Below are 24,241 nucleotides of genomic sequence, written 5' to 3'. Positions count from 1 at the left end.
TTAGGCCTACTTATTTTAAAATTCGTGACCACATCGCCTTGATGGCCATTAGCACTGGAAATGGTAAATATTTACCGGAACTTCCTTGACTTACATAGCATTGAAGAATTCTGGGTAACCTTTGATAGTTTAAGGCTGCACTCAACCCGTCTGGTGCGCGCAAATGCAAGGGTTTTGGTTCTTACTGTGTGTAGCCCCAATTTTGAACTAATAAAAAAAAAAGATCTTGGTGTCATATTTTTCATGAAATATTATTGTAGGTCCGGAGCTTTTTAAAATTTGGTTATTTCAAAAAATGTTAAAATACGCGTTTTTTATCATAAGTTTTAACGCATCCAAATATTTTTTTAAAAGTAAAAGTAACAAACGGGGGAATTGCGATATATTCTTAAAAACAAGAATGTGCAGTTAGTTTACTAAAAAGGTTTAAGGATGTAATCGCCCAGAATAAAAAGGCTTGCAAGCGCTCTTCATGGCGCTGTTCAATGCAATGGTATAGGGACATCGGTTAGTCTACTCCTTTTTATCATTGATAGTACTGAGAAATCCAAGCTGAGCTAGAGCGCACCCTTAACAGTTTGCATCTAAGTAGGGTTACAACACGCCCCGGTTTTCCCGGACGTTCATAGGGGTCACTACAAATGTCCTAGTTTCCGAAAAGGCCCAGAACCCACTAGGTCAATTACTGTATTCCGATCTCAGTTATCTTCTGGTCTTATGGTTATGGTTTCTAAGTAGTCTTTTAATTTCACCCTCGAAGTGTTTTTGTTGTCGTTTTATTTCTAACCTGGAACAGCAGATGCAAATAAGCATAGCGAGAGCGTGGGTGAAAGCAGGGTGAATTGTAGGTGGTATTTTGGGAAAGCGGCGCAGCGCAGTCAGGAGCCGTTTGCACAAGCGCGGTCGAGTAACAAAATAGGGCGTCCTCAGGGCAGAGTTTCCGTGGGAAAAGACTATAGAGAGTAAAGAAGCATCGCCGATTTAGACTCAGAGTATGCAATAAAATTCCACTTTCCACACTGGTTCAGCATGGACAAACCTAGTTTAACTCATTAACACGTTTAGCACAACTGTTGTGTAAAGCCTTAAAGCTAAAAGCTGCTATTTTACTTGTCGTAAACCTGGTTTAAGCCTCATGTCATGTTATCACTGTAGCGGTCACCATTGACTATATACTTACTGTGTACATAATCAATGCGTCTATTTGAACTATAGTCTGTATGATGGGACCTGTCTCCTGAGCAGGTCCACCCGGAGTCCCCAGATAAACGGAGAGACAGGAGACAGGTTCTATCGTTCAGACACGCTGACGGTTAGTCGCGCACACAGTTCATCAACAAGTAGCAGTCTGTAATATAATCAAACCATATTGTTTCCTCAACCATTTAACCGATTTAACCTGAACCACTAAACAACGCTATGGTACCCTAATTAACACCAAGTGACATTAACACAAAATAGAAGATGCTAAGTGTAATTCTTTTCTAGAACTTCTTATCCCTTGTGTTTGCATAAGTTTTTCATTCATTTGCAGTTCCAATGTTGTTTCTCCACCCCGATTTCCGACCCCAAGTGTAGTTTTATTTTTAAGTTCCGTATTCGAAATACATAAATAATTATTCTAACCGAATCTGATTCAACTTGCCCGAAGGAGTTTGTAAAGCAAACGAAGTTTCAACAGAAATGGCTTATTTACGCCCACATCAACTAGATGGCAAAGGTGTGGATCGCCACACCATATCGCAAGATATGTAGTCCTCGGGAAAGTGGGTGAAAGCAAGTCATTGTTTTTCGTACAGCCTCGCCGCTTTCTAAACAGTTAATGCGCGAAACTAGAGAATCGGTACAGTCGTACTGCGCAAGCACCTTACATAACTAGGTCCGCTGTCCGCACAATACCGCAAACATAACCTAGATCTTTACTTCCTGGTCTACGGTGTCGGTGTGACATGTTTCATTTTGATACGTCATTGTAAAATCCAGATCAAGTTGTATTGTTTACGTATTTAAAAAATAGAATCGGATTCAAGAAACATTGAATTTATAAACTAGTGTTTCCCGGAATAGATTACTGTATAAGCCCGTGCTAAGAAGTTCTTGTCAGCAGAAAGAACTTGATTCTGCGAAGTTCTCAAAGGGAATAAGCTATATTACCGTGGATCTCATGGTGAGACCAAGACCCGGGACCAATTTACTTATTCGTTTTAATGTCCCCATAGGCCAAAAAAACAACACCATCCGTTCAAATACATAGGTACATTGTATAATTCAGATCACATATGTTCTCGATATGGATTCGTTAAAAATAAAGTTTTATCCATTAGAGGCCAGATTTTTTACATACTTCGTTAGTGTAGTGTATCGTATAAAAAAGTGTTCATCAAATACTAGGCTACACTAGTCTTAAGTTGTATTCCCTTTTTTCAATAAAATGCACCGGTATGAAATAATTTATTACATTTGCCTTGATTTTGCAATTGAACATGTTGTGTTAATGCATTTTTTAATATTTTATCGACGTCCTGGCCGATGGCTTATTTATAACCCTCATAAAATGTATATTTTCTCTTAAAGCGAAACATTTTCTACTAGTGTTTTCAATTTATACTACGGAACTAAAGTTTTCTAAATCCCTCTTTCTGTCTGGACGCTCGAAAACACAGAATTGGTCAACCAGGTTATAATAAAATGCTTTATTGCTTTTGACAATTTTTACCAATTGTTATCATTAATATCAGAATTTGTAATCAAATAAAAATTTATACCTGTATAAATATAAACGTTTAACAAATATATATTAGAGTAATAAGCCTACATAGAAGAGACGGAAGAAAACTACTAAACATTTTACATTTTTTTTATAACATGGTATACAATTGGGATTTCTGTGGCCCATTTATGAGTCATCAATAAACAATGGTTCGTTTATAAAACTACTAAACATTTTACATGTTTTTATAACATGGTATACTATTGGGATTTCTGTGGCCCATTTATGAGTCATCAATAAACAATGGTTCGTTTATAAAACTACTAAACATTTTACATGTTTTTATAACATGGTATACAATTGGGATTTCTGTGGCCCATTTATGAGTCATCAATAAACAATGGTTCGTTTATAAAACTACTAAACATTTTACATGTTTTTATAACATGGTATACAATTGGGATTTCTGTGGCCCATTTATGAGTCATCAATAAACAATGGTTCGTTTATAAAACTACTAAACATTTTACATTTTTTTATAACATTTTATACAATTGGGATTTCTGTGGCCCATTTATGAGTCATCAATAAACAATGGTTCGTTTATGAGTCATCAATTAACAATGTTTTGAAGCTGATAAGAGAACTGTACCTCGCTCACAATTCGTACTTGTACAATAATACCTGACTAGAAAGTAGGCTATCTTCTGGCCAATACTGTACTCATTCAGGCCGAGTTATTCTCGTTTTGGTGTCTAGGCCTAATTCCATGATCACGGTAACAGTGAGAGAGGCTCTAAATACCGCGAATAGACCCACACTTTCATCTGCAGTGTGCGTGTTGAAACCCCCTGATTAGATCATTTTGAGAAATACAGGGTGGACAACTCAACCGCTCCAGCATTGTTTCTCGAAAACTATTCGATTTGATTGGAAATTTTTTAAACGTTTCTTTAATTACATCAGATTTTCCAATGTCAACTTGACATTTTGTATCTTAATCTTCTTTATATCATGGGTTTAATAAAAAAATTTTATAGTTCTTTCTTAATTTTCATTCGTAACTACTGTATTTCAGAATTGTTTGCCATGGAATTGAAATATTTTGTGCCTCAAAATACATGTGATAAACTTAAGAGCTATATTTAAAAAAATGGAAAAAAATATTTAAAACTACATCTCAATGCTTTATTTATAATGTGTCCAAATCGGGTGAATATTTCAATTTTACTAAAATTCATATTATTGAAAGCACATTTCAAAAGGAATAAAAAGATACTAATTTTATGTAATGTTTGAATTCTCACAATATATTAAGGATAAAATAAAGGTAACAATTGTATAAAGAAGGTAAAGACCAAAGACCAAAGAAGGTAAAATAAAGACAGATTGACTGCTATTACACTTTTGAGTTTTACTTTTGAGTACTTAAAAAATATGCTAGTCCTAGAACACTATATAGTAAATGATTAGAAGGAAATTAAAAGGAATCAATTTATTTACTATTGGTTTTCACACCAATATTTGCAAAGCAGTGACAAAAACGTTTAGGATTAACTCAATGTTTCTATTGTTTTAAAATCATCAATATAACAATAGATTAAATGTGAGTTGAAGGGTTGTTGTTTTTTTTTCCTAGGACGCTAGGCACGAGCCTGGGATTGTTATTCACGTTACTTCAGGCTAGACCTAGGGGTTGCGGCATTATCACTTAGATAAAATCCATTGGTGACTTGGCGGGAATCGAACCCGGGACCTCAGGGACTGAAGTCCCACGCTCTAACCACTATGTGAGCAGAAGGGTAAAGCAATTTATTGCTTCAATTACAAAGGGAAATTCAAGACAGTTTTACGATATTACATGAAATCTCACAAAATGATACTGACCTTAATCCTTAAAACTATTCTAAAAGAACCCCGAATTGAGCTTGTCTCTCAACAAGCACCAAAATCAACCCTAACGGATTTCTGAGTTTTAGAGTTGAAATAAACCGTTTTCATAGACTTATTTTAAAATCATAACCAAAATATTTGTATTCGCGAGTTAAATGAATATTATATAAAAACAGTAGAACCTCGATAACCATACTCTCATGGGGATTATTAAATAAGACTTGTTGTCAAGGGTGACTTGTTATCAAGGGTCTAGTTATCGAGGTTCCACTGTAAATATTATTATATAAATAACTGGGTGGCTGAGCCAATATATCACTCGACTAGTAATCAGTAGATACCAGTTCAATCGAGAAGAGTCAATAGCTCTTTGATGGTTACAAACTGGACCCATCTGGCTTTTAATATAGTTCAGGCTAAAATACAGCTTATACCATCAGTAAAAAATATATACAAGATATTTTACTCAACTCTACACTCTTGATCATGGTCAGGTTTCACATCTGGGAGATCTAAATCCAACATTTTTATTGGATAAATGTTAGGTTATTTAAAAAAAAAGATACTCAAAGTCTTGTAATGAATATTACAGTATTGGCTACTTTCATTGAGATAAATTCACTAAGAAGAAATTTATTAAATCCTTTTTTCACCCTTTTTACAAAACATGTACAGGAAATTGTATGTCTCCTTTATTCATATTCAGGTAACAGTATAATACGTTACTAGTCCGGAAAATATGTGTTTACCTTACGAGTTCGTCTCATGTGGCTACCATACGAGTACTCTAAACACATTTTGAACAAGTTAAGTACAATATTTTTCATCACACTACTATAAACTAACCTAACAATAACAAAACTGTACAAATCCGTTAAAATATTCACACCGAAAACAAGACTTAACAATCACTGCTCATAACTTCTCTGAGAGGTTAGTTTTTGTATATTATAATTCAATCGTAGTTAGCTGGTGTCCAGTAAAATTTCATTACCGTACAGTAGTACGTAATGAAACCCCATTTGATTGAGCAAGCGGGAAACAGCGGTTTTCCGGGCTAAATTCATGCGTGAAAAGCTCATTGAAACTAATTAGTGTGACAAAAATATACAAAACATTGTGTCTTCAAGAAATGATAGTAAGTTTTTTTATCTTGAAAGTAATGATGAATATCTGCATTTTTGAGTAAAGTGCAACCGTAAGAAAGAGAAACTTCAGGCTACATTTTAGATACTTGCTTCTCTATATGATTCAATACCAATTCGAGATTGCAGAAACTAGTTATGCAGAGAAAGGACTGAGCTACTGAGCTGCACTGGTTTACCCTAGGGAAAGGGCATGCCAGAGGAGCTCCCCAAAGTTCCACTTTCCCCAACTCATGTCAACTTTCCCCCTCAATTTATATCCTCTCCTTCCTGACAAACCCCCATGAAACAGGAGAGCTCCTTACAACTCCTCAAACCATATTTGAGGAAACATCAGGATTTCCGAACTACTTGAAAAAAAAAGAACGAAGATTAAGGAAAAATCCTCTGCATCAGCAAACCTGCAGACTAAGCAAATTTCCATTTATGTCTGATTGCAATTACACAAAAATATTTCCTTAAAAGGTCAGATTTATTCCCTATTTAAATAACATTAGTTTAACCAATACTTAGATTCGCTGCTACAGGTAAGGTCATTTTAAAAACATTTTTAGCAAATTTACCCGAGAGGAAAGAAGCTATTACTTTATATACAGCTTTAAGATTCGCTCATGGGGCACAATAAGACCTAGACCCAATTTATTTTTTTCATTATTATATCTGCAGAGGTTAAAAACACTATTTGTTAATTTATTTTATATATATATGTGTGAGTGAGAGAGGGAGTGTGTCCATGAGCAATAAACATTTGATTCAGTTTTTAGTCTTAAAATATTAAAAGACCCAATTTTTAGAACACCCATCAAGAGTAGCTTAAAAAAATAATTTTTTATAGAAGCATTGTTGTATGTTTATGGGTTAGCCTACAGAGATAATTAAAAAAACTGTACATTTAAAATTCCTATGTTATTCTTATGGTAAACTGTCGCAGTTTGCTTGTTTATGGATATAATTTTATATCCATAACGGAAATTTATAAAACGTGACTAATTTATTTGTTTTAAACTGACCACTTAATTGTTTACTAAAAAACAATTGTTTCACTATAGCATCAAACCAAAGTGATAGTTAAACCCAATGTTTTCAATACAGGGAATTTACCTAACATGTTCAAGTAAATATTAGTAACAATCCAATCAATCAAATAGAAATATGCTTAGTCTGCAGGTTTTGTCGTTGGTGGTAGAAATTTACAATTTAACCTGACATCCAAACCCAACAAAATTTCCTGAACTTAAAAGAACAATCTGTAAACAAACATAATATTTCCTTTATCACATCTTAATGCCATCATATTAGGAAGGAAAATATAGATTCTCAATGTAAATCTGTATTAATAGCATGGACGGAAAAAACATATTTTTTTCTTACAAATTTGAAAAACAAAATGGCAAAAGAATTTTGTGAGACAGTAGCGCCACTAAATTAGGGCCCAAAGCAGCAATGTCAATAGTGCCTGCTTTTACTTTTTATCAGTACAGCTCACCTTTGTACTGTACCAGCTTACCCCTTCCTTTGCGGGATACGTTTCACGCACAGACCTGTAGTCTATGTGGAGCAAATGCAAGGTTAAAAAAGACTACCAACCTCTTAAAAAAATCAAAATTATTTCTGAAAGATTATTCGACAAGATAATTTTATTGCAGTTCAGTAACCGTAATAAATGCAGACAATAGAGAGTTAGAATATAAAGCACAAAACTATCTGGTAGGAAAAAAATTTAACAGAATATGAAAATCTACAGAAAAACGTAGCAACACAGTTGACTGCCAATGATGTTATATAAATGTAGAAGGGAGATGGGACAGTCGGGATGAAAGCTTCACCTTCTCTTCCTGCCTCCACCCCCACCTCTCTTGTGTAATCTCCCTGCAGCTTTCATCTAACACGGTTCATTGAGTTTGGTCATAGTCGAGGAAAATTAGATTAAAAATTAGACAGATTCAGCAGATTTTTTTCTGACTCTTATCCCTCGTGTTAAAATAACCATCCCACATTTGAATTAAAAAAAAAAATAGAATAAACTAAATTTACATTCATAAAGATTAAGTGATAAATCTTTTTAAGTTGTAATATTTTATTAACAAATTTTCTTACAGAAAAATGTCACCACTAACGTTGAATTTTTTTCAGTTTACTTCGGGAACTAACCCCTTGGTGTTGTACCTTAGCGGTTCTGTTCATTTGCCAACATTTTTTTAATTTCTAGGAGTTAGGCCCCGTCCATTTGTTAGTGATATTATTATAGTGATAATTTGCTTGTTACCTAAGAAAGCTTTGAAACTAATCTCGTCAGACATCTGATGTAATATGATTTTAGAGAATTTAGTTAGCCTGATAGTTTAGTTGTAGTTAGTGCCTGATAACTGGTTAATATTGTAGGGTAGTGGAATTTCACCCCCAGGCAGGACTGGTGTTACAGCCAAGAGGAATTTTGCCAGCAAACACTTAAGTTGCACTATATCAGTTTTTTTTTTTTTTTTTTTTATCACAATTTTATTTACAATCTGTTTATTTTTTGAACATTCAGCAAATACAATAACAATTATTTATAAAACGTTAGTTAGTCTCTGTCCATCTAACTTAAAAATATTTCAATGAAAAAATAAATAAGTAAATAAACAGGGGAAAATTAAATTGTTCAAACAAAACGTGAGCTTAGGTCCAAGACATGAATCCTTTTCAGCCTGTATATACTGGTACTGTTGTCCAAAAGGTTTAGAGCCAGGTGATTGGGGTGATTTTCAAGCTTCTTTAGATATTTTGTACTAAATTTGGTTATTTCCTCTTCAACCGTCGGAATTCTACTGCCCTTGTGAAGGATATTGTTATTAACGTACCACGGGGCTTGCAGGATGAACCTTAAAACTTTTGACTGAAATCGTTGGATGATGTTTATGTTCGACATACTGGACGTTCCCCACAGTTGGATTCCATAAGTCCAAATTGGCTTCAGGATTACTTTGTATAGTAATCATTTATTTGCAATTGTCAATTTTGATTTACTATTTAGGAACCAGGAAAGATTTTTAAATTTTAAATTTAGGTATATTCTTTTATTCCAGATGTGTTTTTTCCATGTTAATCTTTTGTCAATCGTCATGCCGAGATATTTCACTTCGTGGGATTGCGGTGGAATTTAAAGTAACTGATCGTTGTGAATTTAATCAGAACATATAAAATTTAAAAACCAAGATGCTGGAATTTTACCCTCTAATGTGTTCAGCTTTACCCTACCCCCTGGAAATTTACTCCCAGGCCAGCAAACCAATTTGTACAACCCCAAATCTTACCCACCTTCCCAATAGCATGGAAAAACAATTTGTTTGTATAAATTCATGTTAATTAAAGTTATTAAAGCGAACCTTAACTGCTTGAATTATTAAATTCATAGGCACAAATATTTATATGGTGAAATTCGACGATTTAAATGTATATACTGTACTTTAAATGAATATGATTGAATACAGATATTTTGCATTAAATATAATATGAGGGTTATAAACGAGGGTTTTCCGTGAGTTGAAGTATCCAGTGAGCTCCTGTCTCAGCCAGTGAGCTGGTTCAAATCTGAGAACAACCTTGTGTTCTTTACTTCTTCGACTACTCTTCTAGCCGCTTCTTACTAGTATGGGACAATTAGTCCTGTTAGAGTACAGTTGCATTAACCAATAATCGGATCATCTGCCCTCCCTCGTAAAATATTACAGTTTGTTTTAACCAACCTTGTTTTGAGAACAGTTCGGTTTAACCGCCGCTTTCTAGGAATCTCAGCACTTCCTCTCCCACGGTCGCAATGGGATCAATACAATAACTTCTAAATGTTACAGGCTATAAATAAACATCCTGTCTCTGCGTCTGGGACAATCAGTCAGTCCCAAAACGCCCCGACTATCTGCGGGAAGTCTGCTGACTGTTTGGCTGTGGTCAGCTTGTGTGCACTCTCAGATTTACCACTATCCCGACTTTGACTCCTGACTACGACAAAATAGTCAGCCGACAAAAAGTCTCTCGTATGCGGTATGCCTAGGAGGGGGACTACTGTATTAGGAAACGTTTAGGAAATAAATAGTCAGTCCCGCCAAGTATAAATTATGTTGTGATTAGATATCTGTGGTCTTATCAACCGCTATTGAAGTCCATCACCAGCTGATGGAAGTGAATATAGTAAACTGTTTGTACGTAGAAAATGTGCTCACCCCGGAGGGAGTTAGGAAGTGGTATTGCACATATGGACGATGTTTGCATGGTGTAGGCCGACTGATATCGTCCTTCTGGTCTGATTGAACAAGAGGGATAGTCTAACTGATAAGGTGAGTTTCAATAAGTTTCCATGACTATAGTCAGTCCTGGAAGTATGAAACACGCTGATCAGCAAGCAAAGTCTCTTCAGATTCAATCACTGTCACAATGGAAACTGATTAACACTAGCTGCCGGATGCATTGAGAAAATTGTACAGCCTTCCGCAAACCCGCTAAGCCACTTATGTCCGATGTCGAAACACCTTTCTTCTGTGTACACATCTGTCAACTGGCTATAATTATCAATAGGGATTGATCTCCTTCCTACAAACACCAAATCACAAAACACAATTCATACTTGGGGGGAGCATCAATTTTATTTCACAACATTTTAGAATACTTTGAAGAGATTGATTGTCCTACAGGGTGGGAACAAGCTAGTATGATTGCACTGAAGTTGGGAACATGACGTTTGTCTCATGAGCTAGCTTGCTTGGCTGCGACAAAAGCTCGGTGGAGACCGACAGGTAATCCTTGTAAACATATATACATTTTATTGGTCTAGGTGCCACCTTGCCACCTACAGTAATAGCTTCTTTCTTGTAAGGAAAACATTTGCTGAAAAATTTGTGTTAAAAATAGTAATTAATTTAGTATAGATCTTCATGCATGTTGTGTACATGTTTTGTTATAAAATAGTAAAAAATGTTGAAATTTAAAAGATCCTTGTATGATCTGAATAAACAATCTCTACAAAAGGTAATATTATTGGAAGCACGAATCCTGGGTAGCAAGTTTATACTGTGCAGTATTATTTTAGTTCTGTCAAGTTTGTCTTAGAAAGAACAACCTTCGTTTTCTATTGTGATAATAATGCGATAAACATTATTTCATATGCGACACATCTGAGGAACGTTCCGCTTACAATAGTTGTGAAAAAAATAAACACTTTGAAAAAGAGCAGGGATTAGTTAAAGGGTCAATCCATATCAAGTGATCCAGAAATAAAATAATTGGTTGCTTGACCATTTTTAAAATAAATAATAATTTTATCCCAGATACCTCTATCAATTCTGGGTTCAAAAGTGATTTTAATTTTTTTTATCTATTTTGTTACTTCTACGGCGGCCATTTTTGTTTTACGGAACACGCAAATTTTTGCTCATGTAAGGGTTTGCGTTAACTTGCACAACTCGGTAACCATGAACACTAGAGTGATGAAACAAAAAGCATTTTAATCTGGAAGAAACAGCCTAAATATTATGTTCAGTGCATATTTATTGAAATGTGTATCAAAAATAGTTTTAAACCCATCTCAACATTTCATAAGAAAACGGAAAAATTTCAACTTTTGAAGGCGTATTACCATTGGAACGAATAAAATCTCAGACTTGATTTTTTTTTTGTGTGTAGCAACTCAGTAGAACTGTTTGTATTTCAAATATCAACAATGAGACTTAATTCCTTTAAAAGTTGAAACTGAAATTTTTTGAAAAGTTCAAATTTTGAGTCTCAATATCTTTGTTGGGACAAAGTTTAAAAATCTGAAATTTTTACCAAAAACCCCTCTTATGGTTGTTATACTGCTGTATGAATTTCATCTTTGAGATTTACTTTTAAGCTAAGTTACAGTATCATGAAAATCACAAAAAACCCATAAGCTTGGTCAACGTGGCTAGTACTGTAGGTAGCTTAAAGATTAATTTATAGGTGTAGGTAATTATTTTATTTAATGTAAACTTATCTTAATGTACATTTCAAAAATCCAAAACAGATTTTTAACTTAAACTTTGTACCCAAAGTACAAATTAGGCCTATGTGTACCGCTACGGTACTAAAAATAAATAAAATCCTGCTAAATTTTAAGTTTTATTCATCATTTAACTTAAATAAAACCTAGTTAATTCTATTTATATTGAGGTCTTAAAATTTATTTTCCATTTAGATTTAATGTACCGTAACCTGTATATAACACAAATCAATAAAGTGTTTATCGTGGTATTTTGAAAAAAAAAATAACTCATATTCTGTGGGAACTGATACAATCTCCAGTACCTACAGGAAGTCGTAAATGAGTCACAAAACAGTTTTTCTTAACAAAATAATTCATTTTTATAACAGATGAAGAAATCACTCAACACCACAACAACAAACTCCTGGACCGATTTGAGAACTGTTTAAAGATTACTGGAACAAGAAGCTTCCATTGTTTTATTCCTGTACCGGACAGTAGTAATGTTAGGTGCTTCGTAACCTCACTAGCAACTGAAAGCTGTAAAAATTACACTTCATACCAAAGACTCTATTGCATTTGTGTATGACAGTGGTGGGTGGCAGAGGTGATTGACATCAGTTATCAAAATAAAGATCCAGCAGGACCAACAACCAACCGCCTTTAAAACAAATTAGAAAGACCAAGCTTGGGTGCCTATAAACTAAGTTTTGAGAAAATTAAATCTCTTTTAACTGACAAAAACCACTGAAAGGACAAACCCAAACTGAATAAAGAAACATCCAAACTTCCTCATTAGCATGATCAAAGTAGAACAAAAAACACTAACAAGTAAAAAAAGTTGTAGGCCTATACTTTAAGAACTTGTCTTTCAAACAGCTTTTGTACGTGAAATTTCTAATATTCTTTATTAAAATGAAAGTGGCTCAATAAATTAATAAATGAGTTCAAAATATTTAGGCCTATTGAAAAAAAAGGTGTAAACCTGAATGAAAATAATCTGATAAAAAGTTTTTTTTTTTAATTTCACATAAGACAAGAAATTTGCAAGAAAAGGCTATACATTACTTTAAAGTAAGTTAGGTAAGTTTACATTAAATAAAATAATTACCTACACCTATAAATTAATTTTTAAGCTACCTACAGTACTAGCCGCGTTGGCCGGGCTTATGGGGTTTTTGCGATTTTCATGATACTGTAACTTAGCTTAAAAGTAAATCTCAAAGATGAAATTCATACAGCAGTATAACAACCATAAGAGGGGTTTTTGGTAAAAATTTCAGATTTTTAAACTTTGTCCCAACAAAGATATTGAGACTCAAAATTTGAACTTTTCAAAAAATTTCAGTTTTTGAAAAATGATAACTTTTAAAGGAATTAAGTCTCATGGTTGATATTTGAAATACAAACAGTTCTACTGAGTTGCTACACACAAAAAAAAAATCAAGTCTGAGATTTTATTCGTTCCAATGGTAATACGCCTTCAAAAGTTGAAATTTTTCCGTTTTCTTATGAAATGTTGAGATGGGTTTAAAACTGTTTTTGATACACATTTCAATAAATATGTACAGAACATAATATTTAGGCTGTTTCTTCCAGATTAAAATGCTTTTTGTTTCATCACTCTAGTGTTCATGGTTACCGAGTTGTGCAAGTTAACGCAAACCCTTACATGAGCAAATTTTGCGTGTTCCTCAAAACAAAAATGGCCGCCGTAGGAGTAACAAAATAGATAAAAAAATTTTAAAATAACTCTTGAACCCAGAATTGATAAAGGCATCTAGGATAAAAATATTATTTATTTTAAAAATGGTCAAGCAACCCCTGTTGGATCACTTGATATGGATAGACCCTAAAGGAAGTAAAGTAACATCACTGTGTAGTACTCTCTTTGTACATTACATTTGCAAAAAAATATTTTAGGCATAGACATACCGAAGAAATGAAATGTAAAAAAACAGCTAGCAGTATTCATGAAAGTAAAGGAGTTCTGTGACTACCTAGTTTTAGATGGTTGTGATTTAAAAGATATTAAACCAAGAAAAAAGTAATTCACAGAGAAGTAAGATACAGAGGAAACATCCAATGGTACGCTAGTGGTGTCTCCAACTAGTCGCTGGTGTCCCAAAATCCAACACTGCCCCCTTACATGTACTAGTACGACAATGTTTACGACGGAGAAAGACCTTTCGCCTTGTGTGATAGGAACTTCAACACAGTGCTTGCCACTCGGGCTCTTGCTTGCTTGTCACAAGTATATTTTTATATATTTAAGCACGGTCATCCCATAAGCATGATTCCTCTGTATATTAATTCCCTATGACTATTAAAGAAAGGGAGACCATATTCAAAATAGAGAATCAGTAGATACCACCATTCATAATGGGAATATCAGAGACAAACGGGAAATCACATGTCTAGCTTTTGCAAATGCCCTAGCAATAAAAAAGATAGAAGTAGCCTACAGTACAGTCCCTATTAACCAAGGTTGTTAGGACCACCTAGGTTACCGAGAATCTCTGATAACACGGAGATCACTGAAATTTTGAGGTTAGGGGTTAGGATATTACATTAGGAAGTCAAATACTTGTAAAATGTGTGTCTAACAGTAAATAGCGTAGCAAGATAAATGATCAAATTGAATTTTCATTTGACCATTTACACAGTCATATCGTTATAAAGGAATCGTAATGACAAAGACTGACAAAACGCGATACAAGCCTACATTCTGCAGACCTGGTCTAGCTTGCCAATGGTTGGTGGCCAACCCAATATTTTGTGATTTTTATTTTCTAAGTTGCTGAGGATAGTTTGTACATCAAAATAATACTCGTAAAGATTATTTCAAGTAGGCCTACTAATTTACTAATTTGTACCTCACTTAAAACAGAAACTTTAATAACTTAATTATTGTTTTCCAACCGAAAAAAAAAAAATTATTTAGGCTTACAACATCGGATAACAAGGGCTCAGATAATGGATAGTGTATTGTAGGCCTACACAAGAGATTGTGCAGAACCTCTCTTAAAAAGGGGCTAGCAGGGTATCACTCAGCTAAAAGTCAAAATATATGAGAGCAGCTGATGTTAAGCAGCTGACAGACTACTTAGTGGAGAATAAAACCACACAGTACAGTAGAACCTCTTTAATCCGAACTAATTGGGACCGGGGGTAGTTCGGACTATTGAATAGTTCGGATTACAGAACATATCTGTTGTTTTTACATAACAATAGCTAGGGAAAAGTTTAAAATGCTTTATAAAGTAAAATACAGTTTTTATTTAATACAGTAGTAAACATAGGGAATAAAAAGTACTGTACATTACAATTAAAATAATTACGGTGCGTACTGCGTATATCAATAAATACAGTTTACAATAAAGAGCTACTGTACTGTGTTCCGACAAAAACACAGTACAGTTATTTTTTTTATTTTTTTTATTGAGTACAGCAATGAGGCGTTCGGATTAGTGGACGTTCGGATTACAGGGGTTCGGATTAAAGAGGTTCTACTGTAACATTAATTGATAAAATATCAAACTCTTAAATTATAGTCATTTTTAAACATTGAATTCATATTTTAAAATTGTCTTCTCAATGATAGTTTGTGTTGTTTTTGACAAGCGTGACGATCAAATATGTTTTCTTATTGGTTGAACTACTTTACCAGCGCAGAGAGATTATCCATTCAAAATAAATAAATATATAATACATTCAAGCGGGCACGGTTTTACTAGCCACCAGAGGCTAATTGTCGCTAAGGATGGCTTTTCATAGCTGCTCCGTTTATTTTTCGGACTTTCCGGCCTGGACTCAGACTATAGATGGGAATGAGGGATCCTACAAGGCCAATATAAGAGTTCTAAACTAGCCTAACAGATAAAAGTGGGCACCTACCTGATCATAAATGACACACATGAGCAGAACGATGTGAAAGAAGGAGGTGCAGAAGCAGACAGGAGAGCTGAAAAAAACAAAGAAAATAATTCAGTCCATGATGATTGGAGAGCGAGCTGGTCTAGTGGCAGAGCACAGGACTTCGGTCCCAGGTTCAAATTCCCCCAAATCACCAAAAGATTTTATATAAGTTATAATGCTACAACCCCCCAGGCCTAGCCTGGAGTAGGCTAATGTCAAAAACTATCATGTGCTAGAGCTTAGTCCTGGGACATGATCATGAAAGAAAAATAATTAAATGATTAAAAATAAAATAAATTGTATGTAGCCTACTGTATATGATTTAATTCTTTGCTTACAAATTAAGGTACAAATTAAGCAACTAACAATTAGGCTACAGTATTGGTTTTCTGCAAACGAGCCTCTACATCAACTCTGACAAAAATCAAATACCTACTTAATTTTTAAAAAAATAATAGGCCTAAAACTATCCACAGAATGACTGCTCGTAATTTGCTAACAGATCTAAAAGTTATCGATTTATCTAGGTTCTTGGAGTTGGCAAAGCATTTTATGCCATTCTCTTACTGACGAGGTATTGGATTCTAAAACAAACTTAATTTGCCTACTTCCATTCTCTGATGTCTTATGGAATTTGGTTTTGGGCCAATTTTAAGCGATTCAAATAGAGTTGGCCTATTTCTTTTGCAAAAAAGGCCAGTTCACGACTGATGGAGGAAGCATTTTAAAGAATTTATGATTCTCCCTCTTCTTCCTTATACCAATAGCCTATATGTATAGCTTAGTTAAGCACTCTCACTTTTATAATAAATCCTCCCCTTATTGAAAAAAAATATAGGCTATATTTTAAACCTATTCTGTTCGTTGTAACACCTTGTTCAATAATCTTCCAAATCAAAACAAGTTAATCTTTTAAAAATCACCCCTTCCCTTCAGTTCCTTTTTAAGAACTGTTTCTACAGCACTGCTGAGTTTTTAGCTGTTGGGAGGAATCAGAATGTTTAAAACAACACAAACACAAGGGTGCTGTCAAGATATTGGGCAATGATAGAAAGAGTCTAGGCTACTTTTGTTTTGCTATGTAAAGCTTTAAGTTGAGTTTTAAAATTAAGTTATGTTTGCAATTGTGATTATTGGAATCACAGTCTTATGAAAGTTGACAATAAATAGATAAATAAATAAATAAATGGGTAGTGTAAACGACTCCAGTAAGCTCCTTTAAATAAATTTACACTTTTTTCAACCAGTTGAATTAGGTAATAATACTAGAAAGAAGAGGTTGCTAAGGTGTTAAGTAGGCCTACACTTTTGCAAAATAAAAGGATAAGTTAGGGCCTAATCAAACAATTAGATTAACTCGTTGTTAGTGGTTTCAATTACCAGTTGGGCCACTTGATCTAAAGGTGGGTTCAGCCGATAGATTGAGGCGACAAGGTTTAAAACCCACACCAGGTGTCTCTGGCCTATGTATCAATTTTAGTAAAGATTCTAAAAATATGAATTTTGTTCATAATGTAGAGGTAAGATATCAGTAGGCCTAATTTTTATTTTAATAGGCCCTAGAGTACCACCAAAGAATATGGAATTCCGAATTGGTTGACTTCATAAGTTAGCCTACCTTCAAGAATCAAGAATCAATATTATATTCCATTAGACATACACATGCATTTTGATACATCAATTAAGTTGATTACATGCTACAAAAACACAAGTCAAAGATAAATTACAGTAGGCCTACATAAACAAATCAGGCATTAACAAAAAAATCAAATAAGATACAAAGGTCATTTAGATGGCACAGTGAAGACTACGGTATACTTACAGAAAAATAGATACAAGATATAACTTAGTTTAGTGAAAAACATTATTTACATAAGAAATACTTATGAAAATGGCAGAGATTAGATAACGATTTCTTTGGTTGAACATTCAAAAAATTCTCCCAGCCCATATAAGGGTGTAGCCTACAGTCAGCCACTTAAGAATTTTATTCTTGAAAGCTTTGTTGTTTAACAACAGTATTTCCTTGGGGAGTTTATTAAGGTATTTGAGTCCCAGTACTTCATAATAGGATATGATTTTTTCAAGTCTAACATAAGAGATGTCAATTTTCCCTTTATTCCTGGTATTAAAATTGTGGACATCACCCCTAAGAGTGTGGCATTACAGGTTCTTAAAACTAGCCAACAAAATTTTATATAAAAATTAATGAACAACAGTCAAAATCTTAATATCTACAAAAAATGGTTTACAGATATCCTTGTGATTGACATTTGCCATGATCTTGATCAAATTTTTAGAAAAGAACATCAGTGATGTCAGGGCTGCTGCCCCAAAAGATTATTCCATAATCAAGGGCTGATTAGAAAAGTGCAAAATAAGCAGTTTTTATCATAGACAAAAAGAATTAAATATAGACCGTCAGCTGTGCTGCGGTTACCATAGGCTCTGGCGCACACCGCTTGGAGCACCATTTAGTTACGGCGTACGCGCTACGTAAACTACAGCGGTGTGCGCCGGAACCTATGGTAACCACAGCACGGCTGACAGACTATATTTAATTATTTTTGTGTTTTTATACAGTCAAAAGGAACTACATCATTGAGTTTTCTGAAAAGAAATGTTAATCTACTTAGTCTAGTACAGAGATGTTCAACATGATATGACCTATGACCCACATAAACACCCAAAAACTTATCAACTTTGACCTTGTCACATTGTACTTCAGGAATTTTACGAAGTCCAAAGACAACAGTTTGGGTTTTCTCATTGTTTAACAAAAAGCTATTTGCAGAGAACCATTCTTCTGATACGTTTACTGAGTGTTTTGCCTCAAGCTCAAGAGATTCTAAATCTCTGCTTTGTGTAAGCAAAGTTGTGTCATCATCATTAAGGTATGTGTTACATTTGAGACTGGATGGAAGATCATTTATTGAGATTAAGAATAGCAGAGGGTCCAAGACTGAGCCTTGTGGTACCCCACAGTTGCTTGTTGCTTAAGGCAACCGCGGACCACCGACCCCCGCTGCAAACCATCTGTCTTACTAGATATATGTAAGATATGTCTTCAGCAGTTTTAAAGCATTAATTTGAACACCATAAAACTCCAACTTATGGAGCAGGACAAATGGTCAAATGGCCTTAAGCAGCAGATACCAGTAGCTTTAGCTAGTTAGTAGGCAATAACTCTTATAATTTTACACAAAAACAGTTTCAAGGTCTAGGATACATTAACAAGAACTTAAGTTAAAAAGTTGAATTCAAGGAGAAAAGTAGGGTTAGGATTTACTTTTACGTTTTGCTTTAGCAAAGCTTAGGTCTTCAAGCTAGGTTAGGAATTTATAATAATGCTTATTTGTCGGATTTGTCCGTACTTAAGTTTTGTTACTTAGATACCTACATAGATAGAAACGAATCTTGTATATTTCTGACAGTGAACTAAGTATCCTGCACGATGAAACAGTCTTGACTTCAAAAAGGACTGGTTAACTTATGACAGGAGTTGTGTCCCATAGAAATTTGTAAAAACACATCACTTTTCAATTAATTTTCACTCATGGTCTATAATTCCATTATTCTCCTGAAATGTTGTCTATCTAATATTCTAAAAGCTCATAATTTTTACCTATACAATACAAAGTAGGGACAGAAACCAGGAACAACACCAACCAGAACCACCAATTAATTAAATTACTTCTGCCACTCACTGCCGCTGCCAGTGCCAGTGCCAGTAGTGCCGTGCCAGTGCCAGTGTGTTCGTGTAGTGGGTAGTAGTATAGTTTATTCACGTTGAAACCAACATTAGTACCATTGATTAATAGAATTACTAGAATAGAATTAATACCATTTTTGGGGAAATGTACAATCAATGATGGTACAATGTATTTATTTTATGATAAACGTATAGGGAATATGTTATTGTACATTATGTTCGAAAGTATCACTAGTGTTTTGTGTCAACTAACTATTGCTAAATCTGTCGGCTCGGCATTATTGCCAGATTATTGTACTTTTTGTGAACCTGTATAGTTAAATTACAAAATCTTAATTTTTATAAAGATTATACAGTTATAAATTAATTATTGTTATTTATTGATTGTATACATTATTGTTTGTTATTTATTTGAAATCTAGCTATCGCTTGATTGTTATTAGCGAATTTCCCTATAGGGAAGTAGCTATTACCGTAGGTGGCACGGTAAGACCTAGACCCGGGACCAATTTACTTTTTCATTTTGATGTCCCCAGAGGCCAAAAACACCATTTGTTCAAATTTGTATATATGTATATATATATATATATATATATACATTAATATATATATAGATTTATATATATCTACGTCGGTGAACGCGATAACTTGAGTAATTTTTGTCCGATTTTGATGAAATTTGGTTTAAAGGTGGAAAGCGGGATAAACTTGAATGAGTTCGCGAACCAGCATGATTGGACCATGGGAACGGGGCTTTACGGGGGGTTTTATGGGGTAAAAATTGGGTTTTCTCACTTTTGACCCTCAAAACACAAAATTTCCCAATTTCTCTTTAGACCTTTTTAAAAAGCTTAAAAAACAAATAATTTAGTATATAAAAGTATTTTTGTTCGGTTATTAGTAACGGAGAAAATTTTAAAAATTGTAAATTTAAAATTCCCATGTTATTCTTATGGAGAATATTTTTAATTGTCAAATGTTGTAGTTTGCTTGTTTATGGATATAATTTGATCAAACTTGGCGAATTTATTTATTTTGTACTAAGCTATCAATATTTTACTAAAAAACACACTTTATTAGTTTCCTTGTGGCAGCAAACCTAGGTACTCGTTAAACCTAATGATATTAAAATATATTTAATTGAAAATCAATTCAGACAAATGGAAATTCGCTTAGTCGGCAGGTTTGCTGCGGCGGGGGTATTATTAACTTTACATTGTAAAATCGTGGAACCGTTCATAATAAGGTACCTACCTAATAAATATGTAAATAAATACCCCCGCCGCATCAAACCTGCAGACTAAGCGAATTTCCATTTCCCTGATTTGATTTTTAATTAAATCATCAAATAACATTAGGTTTAAAGAGTACCTAGGTTTGCTGCCTACAGGGTAATAAAGTGTGTTTTGTAGCAAAATATTAATCTCTTGGTATAAAATAAATAGACTGGCCAAGTTTGATCCAAATATATGCATAAACAAGCAAACTACAACAGTTTACTTATTCTCCATAAGAATAACATAGGAATTTTTAATTTATAATTTTCTCCATAACCAATAACCATACAAAAACACTTCAATATACTAAATTATTTGTTTTTTTAAGCACTTCAAAATGGTCTAGAGGAAATTTGGGAAATTCTATGTTTTGAGGGTAAAAAATGAGAAAAACAAATTTTTACCCCATAAATCCCCCCATAAAACCCCGTTCCCATGGTCCGATCATGCTGGTTTGCGAACTCGTTCAAATAAATGTAGGTTTACACGTTTGTACCAAATTTCATTGAAATCGGATCATTTTAGCTCGAGATATCGTGCTAACGGACACACACATATATATATATATACATATATGAATTTGAACGGATGGTGTTTTTGGCTTCTAGGGACATCAAAATGAAAAAGTAAATCGATCCCGGGACTAAGTCTTACCATGAGACCTACGGTAATAGCTTATTCCCTATATGAGAAATTCGCTAAAATAAATATTGCTCCCTCCGCCACGGCCACCTTTAACTCCAGGCCGCGGCCTGGTAGAATTGACAACGTTGCAAAGTGTTGTTTAGTGTCAGACGTCCCATATGGCAGACCGGTTACATAAGCTCATTAATTCGCACTTTATTTATGTAAATTTAAATTTATGAACATAAATTTATTGAAATATTGAAAATAAAACACGCAGAATTGAAAACCAAAACAATATCAATTGAAATCTATATCTGTACATTTAATTAAAGCGGAGTCAATATTTTCATGTAGTCCTCTAACCAAGCTTTCGTAAATAATAAACAAAATACCATTAGTTGCTTCCAAACAAAACAGCTGATACAACCTACTTGCGACGTTGTCACTTCGAAGTTAGAAGGACGCGGCCTGGGTTTAAATCACGAAAGGCGGCCGTGCCTTCGCTTGCTAAGCGCTGATTAGGGCATATTTTTTTCGATATATCGATATGTTTGATTTCCTTCACAATCCCAAATCCTTTCCTTCTATTATATCTTCAAACTCATTTAAATTACAAATTGACAACTGACCTTGTTCAGGCAAAATTATATATATATATGTGAAACTGTAGTCTCAGTCTAAACAGTAAACACATCAATTAGAGGAAAACAAGAAACATTTTTATAATGCAACAACTCCTAATTAAGTTAAGATAATGTATCAAAATTGATCAATAAACAATCCATTCATGTTTAAAAAAATAATATCTAAAAAATCCAAATGCAACGAAGCCTATGAAAAAATAGTTTTATACATTTATTTTTTCATACATAGCCTATATTATTTATTTCATATGAATATTTTGTATTAGCAGCAGCTTAACTGTGAGAAATTTAGAAATGCACTAACATAACAACTACACTAAATCTAAAGTATTATAAAGAGAACGCAGAGACAAAACCAAGCTCCTGAGTTGAGATAATAAAGTCGATATAGAGATAGTAAGTCAATATATTCGGGATGCATAAGTTGATTTATTGAGGTAGTAAATCGACAAATAGCCAAAAAATAAACGTGTCCAGCACGTCTAAGCGCTGTTGTAGTAGAAAGTACCCTGCTGATAAGTGACGGACTGATGAGCGCCACTCATAGAGCAAATTGTGCTCTATGACGTCACCATGCGGACAGACGGGCCTCAGGCCGCCTGCTTTCATTACGGGACGAGCGAAATTCACGCTCTTATATACACGCTTCCCTACCTTTTGTTATATTTTCCAGTTATAAAACTGAATGCTGACTTCATAATGACCCCGGGGTTTCAGGGGGTCGATATTCCACAAAATCTTATTAGGCTCTAGCAATCTTCCCAAAAGGACATCTCGCATCGGAGGTTGAAATTAAAATTGAGGAAAATTGAAAGTTATTCAAATGATTCAATTGGTCGGAGGTTGAATCACCCTTCTCACGGATTCTTATCATAGATTTTAGAGGTGTAAAGTGATGTTGAGACTTTTTAAGTTTATTACACCTTTGAGCAAAACAAATCAACCCTCCGGAGACTCTGTGATCTCAGCAAGGCTTTTGATGTATAGTTTCTCGTGATGCCTCAATCAAATCAAATCGAATCAAATCAAAATATTATTTATTTCGCAAAAAACAGACATAACATAATATTATGATCCCTGTATATTACAATATTATTTATTTTTCTAGGTTATATTTAATTTTCTATAAAAGCTTTTTAAATCAAGCGAAATTATCCCCCATAAAGGATAATTTAATCCTGTGAGTGGGAGAGAGTCGTTATATTAGAGATTTTTTTAAATTATGAAAAAAAGGAAATTTGAACAAGTTAAAAGTTGAAAGTTGAAAGTTGCGCTGGAGGACTGAGCGTGAGCGAATGGTGCCCCCCACCTCCCCCCCTACCCTACCCACAAAAGATAACCCAGCGAGCACAGAATAAAAATAGAGAGGACATCCGTGCGCGGCGGTGAAGCCAAATTTTCCGCGGGTTTGACCGAATCCGGAGTGGGGGGAGCGATGAGTCACCCTAGTACCGAGCGTCTTGAGCGCTGTCACGAGGCTCCGCTAGACAACATTTAGTCGGTTGTTGACATTGCATTCAGCAGAGCTGTAGTGTTTAATCAGTTGAAAATGGTAAATATCACTGAAGTAATCATTTCAAAGGTTTTAAGCCGTTGCATCGGCCTACCCATATTCATATCAGATCATTACAACGATCAAGAATTTGAACAAAACCATCTGATCTTACTGCTGAAATCAATATATGAACTTATAATATTGAACTATATTTACTTGTGAAATACAAGCTTAGAACTAAAGCCTGTTTATTTCTCCACACAATAAATCATCTACAATCATTACCTGAAGAGAAAAAGTGCCAGTAAGTACAAAAATATTTATGTAGGTTAATTAGATAAGTGTTTCATTACTCGATTCTTAGGGCAGCAGTGAGTGACGAGACACGGTCGCAGTGACAGCGTGCAGTGCCCGAGTCGCGCCGCCGCGCGCCGTAGGACGGATTTTACTGCCTCTTCAACCTAATTTATTTCCTTTACCAGCCATCACAGAATTCTCAGAAAAATATATGTTAAGGTTCAACTAATGCTCTCAAACTTTGCCGCAGACGAAACTTTCCTGACCAAAAAATAAAAAAACTTCCTCGATTACTAATAATTCATGTTTTCACAAAAGAATTAATAATTTCTTTCAGTTTTATCAATTAATAAAAACAAAATAGGATATATATAATATTTTAAAGCTTACTATTATTGAGCAGTACTAATAAATTTTCCCTGTTCCAAGTTTGGTAATTTTAGGACTACTGTAAGTGCGTCTAATCATCGAGTATCATAAAAAGGGTTTTTGACGCTGTTTTACTCGGTCACGGCGAGTTGACCGAATCCGGAGCGGGGGAACTTGGCG

General features: G+C 34.4%; 1 protein-coding gene across 2 annotated transcripts in view; it reads right to left on the bottom strand.

Moving 5' to 3' along the window:
* The window catches only part of LOC128998316 (protein roadkill-like), an 85,557-nt gene extending 66,236 nt beyond the window's left edge, over window positions 1-19,321 (bottom strand). The window contains exons 1-2 of one of the 2 annotated variants that reach the window (XM_054424405.1): window positions 19,041-19,321; window positions 15,620-15,686 (exon numbers count right to left, since the gene is read on the bottom strand). In XM_054424405.1, coding sequence (XP_054280380.1) covers window positions 15,620-15,627 — 8 coding nt within the window. In that variant the 5' untranslated portion in view covers window positions 15,628-15,686; window positions 19,041-19,321. The remainder of the gene's footprint in view (window positions 1-15,619; window positions 15,687-19,040) is intronic. The other variant, XM_054424406.1, reaches the window with a different exon arrangement.
* Between the last annotated feature and the right edge of the window lie 4,920 nt (window positions 19,322-24,241).

This window comes from Macrosteles quadrilineatus, unplaced genomic scaffold (genome assembly GCF_028750875.1).
Source record: "Macrosteles quadrilineatus isolate MER2022 unplaced genomic scaffold, UCM_ALF_1.0 Scaffold_7__1_contigs__length_78375512, whole genome shotgun sequence".
Classification (NCBI taxonomy): domain Eukaryota; kingdom Metazoa; phylum Arthropoda; class Insecta; order Hemiptera; family Cicadellidae; genus Macrosteles; species Macrosteles quadrilineatus.
Note: the sequence above shows the minus strand (reverse complement) of the source record. Positions and strands in the feature narration are given on the sequence as shown.